General features: G+C 48.2%; 1 protein-coding gene across 2 annotated transcripts in view; it reads left to right on the top strand.

Annotated features, from left to right (window-relative positions):
• Nucleotides 1–12366, top strand: part of SLC25A22 (solute carrier family 25 member 22) — a 52226-nt gene that overhangs the window by 19471 nt on the left and 20389 nt on the right. For both annotated transcript variants that reach the window (XM_063158714.1, XM_063158713.1), the window contains exons 2-4: nucleotides 3655–3761; nucleotides 7835–7960; nucleotides 11176–11231. In XM_063158714.1, the coding sequence (XP_063014784.1) occupies nucleotides 3742–3761; nucleotides 7835–7960; nucleotides 11176–11231 (202 nt within the window). In that variant the 5' untranslated portion in view covers nucleotides 3655–3741. The remainder of the gene's footprint in view (nucleotides 1–3654; nucleotides 3762–7834; nucleotides 7961–11175; nucleotides 11232–12366) is intronic.

The raw sequence follows: 12366 nt of genomic DNA on the forward strand, positions 1-12366 counted from the left end.
GCACTCTTCCTTCAGGTGATAAGGCAAAACCTGAAGGTTGAAAGTTCAGCCCCATGCCCCATGGGATCAGGAGAGCAGATACAAAGGTTGGCCTTCCTGGAGAAAGCCTCACTGTCTGATTTGTGTGGGACATGTATGGCAAGGCAGGGGAGAAAAATAGCACCACTTTGGTGGCTTGGGCCATGAGGACCAGATACATCCAGGATTGCATTGTGGTACTTCTAGGGTGGCTGTTCTGTCACTGTCTGGAGCTGACTTTTGGGAGGTGAGAAAAGGGAAAGGCAGGACTGAGGAGGCTCCTGAGCCATTTATGTGTCAGCATGAGCTTCGGGCCATTTGCACCGCTTCGGTGTGAGTGTGGCTCTGCAACTAATTTGTCTGATCATTTTAATAAATGTAAAAGGGATGTCCTGGTGTGCAAGTAATGGGGCATTAATCCATGCCTAGCTGTGTTAACAGCACTCTAGGAAGGAAATACTCTCATGCTGTTCTCATTCTCTTAATTATGGGATGTTCAATTTAGGATCCACTTCCATGAAGGCTGCTCAGCCTCTGGCTTTCAGGTGGCTCTCTGGTGACTCTTATTTCACTTCTTAAACCAGTTTCCTCCCAGTTCCTCAGCTCCTTTTACCATGCAGATTCCCAGTTCCAGCAGTGCCATTGTCCTGATGTTTAACCATACAAAAACTTTCTGAGGCATAGTACCTTTTTGGTGCTGCTGGCTTGTCTGCTGCCCCAGTGCAGGTCCTGATGGCAGATTTCCTAGGAAGATGCAAACTCTGCTCCCTGACACTTCTCCCACAGGAAGCCTTGGAGCTACACCCTGCTTGGCTGCAGATGCTTGCCTGCTTTTATGTGCAGTTTTTGGCTCCTGAGAGCACTGTGTTCCTGGGAAAATATACTTAGGTCTTTATTTAATCTCTTTCATTTCTAGGTTAAATGTATAATGTTGTTCTGGATTTGTTTTTTAAATGTCCTGTAAAATTCCCAGATTTCTCTTCCCAGCCAGTTTTCCCCCCTCTTAGACTGCAGAATGGTAGCAGCTCTTTTCCAGCCCTGGAAGTGACTGGGGTCTGGCTCAGCTCAGAAACTCCCTGACCAGGCCACTGGAGGGTTCATCATTCACCTCTTTTAAGGGACTCAGGGAGTTCTGTAGATTACAGCAAAGTGGTCAGATAGAGCTTGGGGTGACTTAGGGTTTGTTTTGCAAATGATCATTCGTTGGAGCTCTGTTTAAACAAACAGAGCTCAAATAAGCTTTCCACTTCATTGCATTAAAATCCCTTAATTCATTAAAATCCCCTGGCCACAGACATTCAGGCCTCTGCAGTGCCAGGTGCTGTTTAAACAGTTATCAAGTGCTGGTGTCTGCTGTAAAATGATCACATTGTTCGCTTCCCGTCGCTCGTCCGCGAGTTGAGTGGCTTTTGTTAGGGGAGATGATACTAGTCCTGGTATTTGCTGGCTGTACAGCCAGCACCAAGGAAACCTGTAACTTTGCCCAGTTTTATACCCAGGAAGGTTGTTTTTGCCCTGTCTTGCTGTGCAGCTGCAGCGGGAGCATCTGTTCCCTGGTGGGAAGCAGCAGCAGTTTTCCAGCTGGATCAGACAGCTGTGGAAGACTCGGTAGTTACTGGGCAGGTGGGGAGCTGAAGCCAAAAGTCAAAAGAAAAAAAAAGGCCAGAGAGAAATAAACTCAGCTGTCCCAAGCCTCTCTTGGTGCAGAGGGACTCCATTGCCCTACTTGTGTCAGCAGGTAAGAAACAGCCCTGTGATGTATTTGTGTGTCCATCTTGGTCTCTCACTCTTTTGGCTACCTGGCTGTGCTGAATATTGGCAGCCTTGCTGTCTTTCCTTGCTGTTGCCCTTTGTGGTGGATGTCTGTCCTCCTGACTGCCCCTCTGCATGGAAGGGTGCAGCAGAGGCAACAAGGGGGGTGTTTTGCCGGAGCAAAACTGGAGCAGGCTGTCAGGACCACTTGGTGCATGTATTTTGTCAGGCCTGTCTCGATAACACAAGTTAATTGAGTGTGTAGACATTATCAAGTGAGTTTTCATGATTCACAACTTGTTTATGACAGGGTTAAAGGCTTTCAGCTAGTGGTCTTCCTATATTTTTATATTTTTGTCTTATTGTGGTTAATTTGATAGAAAATTAGATTAACCTAAACCAAGCTGCTCTTGTGGACATGCATATAAAGCACATGTAATGAAGAGTGTAAGTGATTTTCCCTTGAAAAGTGCAGACTTAGCTGATCTGGAGCTTTTTAAGATCTGCAGCCACAGATCAGTTGGGATTAGGTGAACTGTCTGAAGAGGGCCACAGAAGGTATAACAGCATAGTGCAGTGGGTGAGGTTTGTGTGCAGTGTTTTGAGGAGGAATGCCTTTCCTTAGGGAGCTCCCTGTGCTGGTCTCTCACAGCTCTAGTTGAACGTGGGGCTGCAGAAAAGGCAGTTTCAGTCTCATGTCCAAGAGTGGGACTGTACAAATGGTTTCATGCTGTCCTATCCTTGGCATTTGATATAAAAGGAGGGTGACCTGAACTCCTTCCCATACCTGTTTGCACCTTCACTAGCTCTTCACACTTTCAGGGACCTTCTCTTCTCAGGAATGCACTGAGAGCCAGAAGTATCTCCAGAGCAGAAGTGCTGGCCTGTAAGCCCCTCTGTTGGATGTGACATTCTGTGTGGCTTAGGAAATCTGCAGTACAGGAGCAAATTTCATTCCAGAGGGAAAGGGCAAAGGTACTTCCTTTGCTTCTGGCTCAGCATCCAGGTGGCAAGTGAAAGGGAAGAGGGAGGGAGTTGGCTGAATACTGCTGAGACACGTGCAGAGAGCATAGGGCATCTGGTTCCCATGCTGCAGGTGAGGAGATGAAGGCATCTCCAGAAAGCTGAAAGTTGTGGCCACTTCTGAAATTTTCTCTGGTGTCCAGATTTCTTTGTGTGGTGACTTCTAACAGCTCTCATTAAACAGTAACAATTAAGAGTCTTAGAACTGACTCCTGCAGTCTGGCAGAGCTGAAAGGAGTGGTCCAAAGGGCAAAGTGGCATCAGTAGCTGGGGGAGGGAGAGGCATTGCTTAAAAAGCAGTATTGGCACAAGACTGAACATGGGCTGTCTGTTTAAGCTTGGACATAGGGGAAGGAAAGTAACCTCTGGAGGAGCAGTGTTTTGAAGGCTGTCCTTTGGACACAGCATGTATGTGTTGAAGGGAGGTGCTAAAAGAGTCTTGTGATGACACTTGACTCTCTTGGGCTGCCTGGGTGGACCTGCTGAGGGTTGGGGATGTGCATGGTATGGTGTGAAACGCTCTCTGAAGTTGGAGAGAAGTGACAGACATGGCTGTTTCCTGGCTTCTGGGCAGAGCTTGTGCCCTGCCTGGCTGCTGCCCTTCCTCATATGCTGCTAGAGCCTGATGACCTTGGCAACTCTTCCCTCCATATGTCCTTGTATATTTATATTTACAGACATACATTTATAAGGCTCCCTCTGGAGCTCAGTCTCCTCTTTGAGGAGATCAGGTGCTCCCTTAAGTCACTTGTGCCTCAGCTGTCCAAACCCTACAGCCTGCCTGCCAAGGAGCCCCTGAGCTTTAAGGAGAGTATAAGTGTCTCAACTTTGTATTCTTGGTGTCTTTCTGTCCTTTCCCAGGAGGAAACTGAAGTGAGAAAGACGTAACTGAAAAAGAACGATTGGAAGGAACAGATTCATTTCTTAACAAGATCAAGTTTGAATTAAATGGCTGATAAACAGATCAGGTAACTTTATTTTTTTTTTTAAATTGTGCTTTAGGTTTTTCTTTTAAAATCTTTCAAACTTATTTCCATTTGGGATCCAGGAGGTTGGAGGAAATCACCTGATCACCTCTTCCAGCCTTTAATGGTTTTGATTCTTCTTCTCCTTTCTTACCTGCTTTTTTTGAACCTTCTCTTATTTTGTGTGTCTGCCATGTTGTCACATCTCTGCTTTCCTTAGTTCTTTTTTCTCATTGCCTTTTTCTTTCTACTCTTTGCTTTCTATGCTGCATGAGTCTGTTCCTTTTTGTTTCTTCTTTCAAAGGTCACCCTGACCTGCTGACTTCAGCTGCTGGCATCAAGGGAGCAAAGCCAGGTCCTTGACCAGCCAAGGATTCAGTACTTGTGAAGACAAAGTCCACGTAGCCTTGTGTAGCCTTGTGCAGCCTTGTGCCCTTACTCTACAGAGTCAAGGCTTGAGTGATAGCAGGAATATGAAGTACCAACAATGATTAAGGACACTTATGTGCACAGTGGAAACTTCAGAGTATTGGTTCTGGTAAAGGCTGGATTTGAGTTTTCCCTGGAAATGAACAGGGATTCATTTCCTGGAAAGACACAGTTCTACCCTTTGCTTCCTAAAAGCTGTATCAGGTGGATCTGCAAGTCCTCCACATGGGATTAACTTTTGCTGCTTGTGAAGTTGCCCCAGCTAAGTGACTCCTACATGCTGTGGGATTCCTGTGGGTTTTTTCATGTTGCTTTTCTAGCATCTACTTTTCCAGGTTAAAAGCTCAGGACAGGTGGGGTGAGTGGGTGAATGAAACATGCAGACAAAGGGACAGGACTTGGCAGTCCCTGAATGCTGCAGGCAAGAGGGCTGTCCCTTCTTAGCATTTGCCATGATTTGGATATCTTCCTGTACGCCTGTCTTCTGCAAAAGTAAACAATCCTGAGCTGTGCTGATAAAAATACAGCATTGTGGAGTGTTTGTGTGCCAAGACTTGGCCATCATCCGCTACCTAATTTGGAGAGCACTTGGAACTCTTCCAACACACCCATGAAGGGCATGCAGAGATTCACCTCCATGGATCCTGGCCTATGTTCCCCATAACCTCAGCAAAGCAAAATGATCAGACACCTGTGGCTATTTGACTTGGTATTTTGAAGGAAGTGGAGATGTGTCCTACAAGAGGAGATGTGTCCTACAAGATGTGCCCTGGCTCCTCCGGTGTGCTCTTGGGGGTGTGAGCAGGAGCTTGCTGGCTACAGGGACTAGTTAAAAGGGCTGAGGAGGAGCACTAGAAGAGGAGAACTGGGATGCCTTTATATCCCTTCTTGTATTAAACTGAGCAAATGGCTTCATTTGCATGCTAGCCAGCATTGTCCCCATTTCACTAAGCCCTGCACACGTAGGTAGTGAGAGGCAGTAGCTGTGCAGAAGCTAAATAGGACAGAGAGACCAGGCACAGTGGATTCTTATCCCTTGAGAGAGCAGAAAGCACTGATGTGTGAAGTGGGATGACTCAGTCACAGGGGAAATAGCTTTTGATTCAGGTGCAATGGTCTTTGTCTCATGTTCTTCTCTGTGCCTCAAATCCCTCACCTCTCCTGCTTTGCTCATCTCTCCAGTTGATGGGACCATGTGTCTGCAGTGGTCACAGGCAGCCAAGCCAAGGAGACTTGTTTCTGACACCCCTTAGTAGAGCAAGATTGATGGAAAAGACTAAAATCAACAGCAGTGGTTTGCTGCATGGTGAGATCAAGGGCATTGCATTTCTGCAGCAGTGCACGTGGAACTTGATCTCAGTGTCTCGCTGGATCATGCTCCATGTCCATCCCTGCAAGTTTCCCCCTGCAGTGTTCATGGCTAGATTCAGGTGTGATGGGAGTATTGAGCAAGGGTTTTGCCCTCACAGGCAGAGGGAGAGGCTGTCTGCAGCCTCATCAGATGATTCCCCTTTACTGCTGGGGTCTGGGCTGAAATTGGGGAAATCTCTTGCACTTACAGTAGCAGCAGGCAGGACCTTTGTGTCTGTGTCTCAGTCCCACCTGATATAAACCCTGGGTTGATTTCACTGTTGGAACAGGTTGAGAAAGGCAGGTGTTTGCTTGTCCCAGGTGTTTCAGGGACACTTAGAGAAGTGATGACAGTGCTGAGGCTGGAAGGGGGCACTAGTTGTGCCTCACAGTCTGTGACCTGCCAACAGTGACTTCAGAGCTGAATTTGGGGAGGCTGAGGTAATCCTGTCTTCAAATACCTTCGTTGTCCATGGTGTCTCCATCCTGGGACACTTCTATCTGGTCTCTAACCTCCTCCTTCAGGGTGACTGTGGGTTAGATAAGGAGAGCACAATGATATGAAGTTTACTGTTTGAAGTTTTCCCATGTCCTGAGAACAAGTTCAGTGTAGGAGTTTACAGGCAAATCTATTCCATTCTCAGACTGTGGCATGAAGATCCCTGAGGCAACAGTCTGGAGTTGGTGAGGTCTGAAAGTCTGGCTCTGCACTGAGCTTGTACACTGATCTGGGCCTGCCTTCCTGAAGTACTGTGCTGATTTAATCTCAGTCAGCACTGTCTAGTTTGGAGTTGTAGGCTGAGCTCAGATCTGTCTGCCCATCCTTAGCACCTCTTCTTCCAGCTGTGCCAGCCCTGGGGCTGTGTGTGTGTTGTATTGGCAGGTGTTGAGGAGGAAGGAGCTTTGGGTGCAGGACAGCAGAGGCTGAAAGGAGTGTGTCAAGGTATGTCAGTCCTGAGGTGTCAAGATCATGCTTAGCCCTTGTGGACAAAGTCTTTTATATTTTTTCCATCCCTCATTTGTCTGCTTTCCTCAGGGACCCTTCAAGTTGAAACTTGGCAGTCTCCAATCCTGCCTTTCCCTCAAGCATGGCTGTTTATTGATCCTCTCTGCATTTGCCCCTTGATGCAGATTGCTCTGGAGTGCTGTTGGGGGGAAGATGTTTGCAGGGCTTCACCCCACCGTGCCTTGGCCAGCCTCAGCACTGCTGCCTCTGAAGGGTAATGCAGTCTGTCCCCCATCCAGAGCAGCAAGTCACCACCATGAAAGGCAGTGTGCCAGTTCCCCCAGGGGGAGGATAGGCCTTGCAGGCTCACCCAGCTGCAGTCTAGGAGTGCTGTCGGCCACCAGCTTAATATCTGACACATCCTGTGTTCAGGGAGCCATATCCTGTGCTTTATTGGAGGGGACTGACTCAAACAGGCTTTCTTTGTCTCTTTGTGCAGTGGTTTATTGAGCATGTAAGTGCAGGACATTTTTCTTAATTGAATTTGCTGGGAACCCATGTTTAGCTGATGTGGCTTTCGCTCAGTGCCACTTGCAGGAATTCTCAGTGGGAACACAGCGGGGAGTGGAAAAAGCCCCGTGCTTCGGAAGCACATGCAGCAAGCCAGGTTTTGATTTCCCCCAGAGGTATGAGCTCACATCTCCACATCTGCAGCCCTGCAGGCTGCCAGCCCGGTGGCTTTGCTGGGCTGCTGCTTTGTGTGTGTTCCCCTGGCCCTGGGAGATGGGTCTGGAAGCAGTTTCCCGTGGCTGCAGCCATCTGCTCCGTGGCTGCCAGCTGGGTGCTTCTGCTGAGCCATTCCCACATGATGGTAGCAGCTGATGTATCACGACCCTCTCATTAGCTGTGGATCTGATTGTGGTGCAGGAAAGTGTTTGTCAGTAAACCTGCTGGCTTGGATGCCATCAGGCCCTAGCTGAAGGCTGTCCACATGGTGGATGGTCCAGCACTCAGTCTTTTCTCCTCTAGGGACAACAGAAATCCCCATGTCCTGGGCAACAGGATTTTTTCCTGCTCCTCGTAATGTGTGGGTTAGGAGGTGTTTGGCTCCACTCCACTCATCAGTGGTTTGTGCTGATGGTATGTGCTGCTTTCTCTGCCTCTCCATATGCACAGCAGGAACCAAGCTTTGCTTTGTGGAAGAGCTTCCTTTGTGCTGGGGGGGACAGCCTTGTCTCACAGCGATGCATTAACTCTGGTCACACAAAAGTCCTCCGCTCTTTGCTCTTTCCCTTCCCTGATATTACCCAGAGCTAAGACATCTGTTTCTCTCTATCTCATCCCCTTGCAGTTTACCTGCCAAGCTGATCAATGGAGGGATAGCTGGGCTGATCGGGGTCACCTGTGTATTTCCCATTGACCTGGCAAAAACTCGCCTGCAGAACCAGCAGAATGGCCAACGGATGTACAGCAGCCTGTGAGTACTGCCCACACGGGCACCATCCCTCAGGGCTTTCCACAGGAGTCTTTGCACTTTGTTACCTCTTTCAGTGAGCTCAGCACCTCTAGGAACTGGGCTGTCCTCAGGAAAGCCAGGGGACAGTCTGGAGCCAAGCTGTGCTAGAGCAGATAAAGCACATAGGACAGCTTTTGAGGCTGCTGAGCTGAGCAGGGGAGTCCTCTGCAGAGGCACATCTGTTTGCATCCCTGGCTTGGGAGCAGTGTGTTCACTACTGCCAGGGCTCAGAACCAAACCACAAGGAATCCCAATCAACTGATCCCAAACACAAGGAGTCTGCTGAGCTGGTCAGGTGCCTGAGGGAGTTCCTGCCTCTGTCCTGTTTCCATTGCTGTGATATTGGAGATCCTTCCTTTGCTGTGTCAGTTTTAAAAAGAGGAAGCAGTTGCTCATTCCCAGTCTAGAGCATTGCATGTGGGCCTTTTGAAGGATCACAGGCTGACACATGCTATAGTTAGACCAGCCATCCACTGTCCAAAAGAACCCCAGCTACTGCACCTGTAGGAAAAGAAGGCACGAGTGTATCCAGCCCACCAAATTCACTTGGAGTTTGTGTCGAGCGCTTAGGGCTGTGTGTCTCCTGTGAGAATGGGTACCAACTTAGCACAAGATGCTTTATCCTGGGAACCAGAGACAGGCCTTAGTTTTCCAAAATAATTTGTGGTATTGAGGGGAAGAAGGGACTGGGACTGGTGAGGTATGTCCTGTCCTCCTACGACTTGGTTTAGAACGAGTGTAACCTGATCCCTGCTCCTCCACACCATCTTTTCTTCTTTCCTGCCCAGGAGAATTTGAGGCAGAGGGGGAATAGGAAGGAAATGCTGTCTCTGCTGATGGCTTTAGTCTCTGTGCCTCCTTGCTCTAGCTGATGACGTGAGCTTTGGCTGTAGGCTCTGGTGCTTCCCTTGGTTGTTCCTGTGCTCTCTGCTCCCTCCTGCACTGTCAGTGTGCCATGACTTTTTGGCAGGATGTGGCCGCCCATATTGCTTTGCATCCCCTTTTGTTGTGTCCTGCTCCTGCTGTAGATTGCTTCACCTCCCTGAGGATCATTTGTCCTCGTGACCTGACAGCAGGAGGAGTTTAGGCAGGTTGAAGAATTTGTAGGCACTCCTTGGGGCTGCATGCCAGGATGTCTCATGCCTGGAAGGGAGCTTGGTAGGAGAGAGGCTTTAACCTCCAGCAGTCAAGTGCAAGTCAGCTCCATAGCCAGGACTTGCAGTGAGATCAGGAGCTGTTGAGGAATACATAAGATTTACACTGTATATTTGAACTGGCTGCTTCTAAGAACAGGAAGGGCTGAGCTTTCCTAAGAAAGTTTCCCTTGTTACAGCAGTTTTTTTTTTCTGGAAATGCTGTGTGCCCGTCAGTACTAGATCTGCTGATTACACCAATTACCTGGTGTCTGCTGAATACCCAAGAAAGGCAGCAAGTCCCTTTAAAATGTTAGCTCTCTTACTTTAAGATAGTATGCCTTACTTATGCTCAAGAGATCTTTGGCATCAGGGGAACCTTTCACTTTAAAAAGACAAAGACACTAAAGGACTTCTGAGGGATGGAGAGAGCTTGGCTTTTGGACTGTGCTACCCCAGGTGTGTTACTGTGGGGGTTCAATTTTAGTATAATTTTAGTTGGCTGTTGGCTCCCTTTTTCCAGGGAGAGAAGAACACTGGATGTAGCCTTGGCTGCGTCTTGTTCTGCTGCAGCTTGAGGGGCTTTCAGTGACATGCAAGCTCTATCCTGATGCAGCAGGGCTGTATCAATATGGTGGGGAGCAGCTCTTCTCACTCCTCTCCCTGCTGCAGCATCACTGGCTCGGGGAAAATGTGTTGCCTCCAGCACTGCATGCAGTGTGAGAACTTGACAGGAGGGATAGGAGGGAGGTGCACTGAGATTTCTGGGGCTTGCAGATGAGTTGGAGGGGCTGCTCAGAAGGAGATGAGTATGTGCAAGTTGCAGGGGCTAGGGTGGAATGTGTGAAAGATGAGATGCCAAAGGATTCAAGGAGTCCCAGCTGAGGGGAAACTCATTGCCATGACTGGTAGCAATGCAAGATGGGCTCTTCACAAATAACTCTAGAACAGTCTTTGCCCATGGCCATAAAGCCCTCAAGGAAGCTTTGTATTTCCTTCTCTTCCACCTCAGCACTACTGCAGAGCTGAGAAGAAGTTTAGTCCTTGTGTTGCCAAATCTCTTAAAAATGCATTTGTGTTTTAATCAGCCACACTTCTCTTATTACTGCTTAAAAGAGCCTTTTATTCCTTAAATTATGTACACATACATGCATGTGCACCTCTCCTTTCCTGTATGTCTAGAGCTAGTACCTGTCTCTTTCCAAAGATCCTAAAGGCAGCATTCCAGCTTCATGCAGCTGTGATCCAGAGAGGGAAACTGCCAGGGAATCTATGCAGCTATCCTGAACTGTGACTTTGGATTTGCTAGGGGTGTGTGTCTCTGTGCCTTCAAAAGCCAGTGCTCTGCAGGGTTTTCCCATTTGTAGTAAATGTGTTTGCAACAAGGAAAGTGACAGTTTTCCCCTTGGAGCACAATACCCTGCCACGCTGTCCTCAGGGCAAGAGCCCATGTGCTTGCTGCCTGCTGTGGGACTTGATGTGTTAAAAGTGCATGTTTTAATCTTCGTGGGAGGCCACAGATGACTGAGTGTTCAGGTCATCTCATCTTTGTGTGCCTCGTGTCAAATTTCACTGAGTAAGACAAACAAGTCAGCATGGGGGGTTTGACCCCCCTCATTTCCCTTCCAGAGCTGGATTTTAAAATGTGCCCATGGGGATCTGCTTGTTAGAGCATTTCATGTGCATTTGCCACAGGGGACCCTGGATAAACAGCCCTTGCAGTGACACTTTTCCCTTTTGTGTTTCTAGAAAGCAGACAGTGTGTGCAGGGTGAGTCAGGGGTTTCAAAGCCCCTGTGACTCAGGGGTTGAAATGGGACTGAGGGGGTGAAATGGGACTGAGGGGGTGAAATGGGACTGAGGGGGTGAAATGGGACTCAGGCTTGAACAACGGCACATTCAGAGGCTGACGTGGTTCCCATCTCAGCTGAGGGTTTTGCTGACAGAATGTAAATGGACACCACTCCAAGAAATTTGTTTGTTTTTCTCTGCACTCACCCACCTTTGAGGTGCTGTGGTTGATCTCCCTGTGTTGTGTTTGCAGGTCTGACTGCCTCATTAAAACGATTCGCTCGGAAGGCTACTTTGGCATGTACCGAGGTGAGTACAGCTGAGTCAGGCACAGCGCAGCTTTTGCGTTGGAAGCACTGGTGCGTAAGTAGGAGGAAAAGCTCTGTTCTCTGGCATATAAAGCAATAACCTGGCAATATCCTCGGAGGTTGAACAGTGCAGCTGTTTCTAAAATAAACTCCATGCAGGTGTCTATTCAGATACCTACCACTGAGGACTTGAGTCCTCCAAATGACTGTTTTGGTGTTAAACCTTACCACTTAGTGAAGTTCATCATTACTAGCAGGCTAAGTGAAGCTGCTGGACTTTGTGTCAGGACTGTATATTATGTTTCCCAGCTTGGGCATGGTAGCTTTTGACAGAGGGGCAGTAGCAAACCAGCTCTTGAAGTTCTGTGGTTAATGATTGAATTTATGTCAAAACCCTCCACCAGCACGGTCAGGCCTGCTGTCTCAAGCATGCCCAAGTGCCCTGTTCAAGCATTAAGACAAGCTGCAATTAAAAAAAAAAAATTAAAATAACCTGCTCTTCAGAAAAACTCCCTTGGGATGGTAAGAAAATCAGAGGTTGGCTCAGGGTGGAGCTTCACCTGTTTGGTTGCTTTGTGCTGACCTGCTTGAAATCTCTTGGCTCCTTGGTTCAGGCTGTGTATTACAGCAGTGAGTTCTTCAGCTGACATGATGCCTTTTATAATTTAAACACAAAATCCCTGTAAGTTTTTAAAGATTTTGAGGAGAGGAGGCCAGCAGGCCAAATTCTGACTTTACTTGTAGCAGAGGAAAACATGGAATACCTTCTTGGCTTGCAGCACGCTCCAGCTGGCTTCATTGACCCTGAGCTCTGGTTCATTCTGTATCCTGATAGTCGCCTGCCTGCACATGCAGTTTTTATCTGGGTGCTTAGATAGCATTCTTGGTGGCACTCAGTCCCTGATAAAGCCTGGTTCAAGTTATGCTGCTGTGATTAAGTTGAGTCCTTGCTCTTTGTTTTTTCAAGCAGAAGTCCAAAGATGCTTGCACCTTGCTCTTGGCACATGTAGTGTTCCTTGCTGCTTCTTCCCTGCTCCTAAGGAAACAGGCATTGTGGCTGGCCAGCCCAGGAGCAGGCATTGGATGTTCAGGCAGAGTCTCTTGCCCAACTTCCTGGTGGGCGTTTCTGGGGAGTG

The sequence above is a fragment of the Melospiza melodia genome, chromosome 6 (assembly GCF_035770615.1).
Source record: "Melospiza melodia melodia isolate bMelMel2 chromosome 6, bMelMel2.pri, whole genome shotgun sequence".
In the NCBI taxonomy this organism is placed as follows: Eukaryota; Metazoa; Chordata; class Aves; order Passeriformes; family Passerellidae; genus Melospiza; species Melospiza melodia.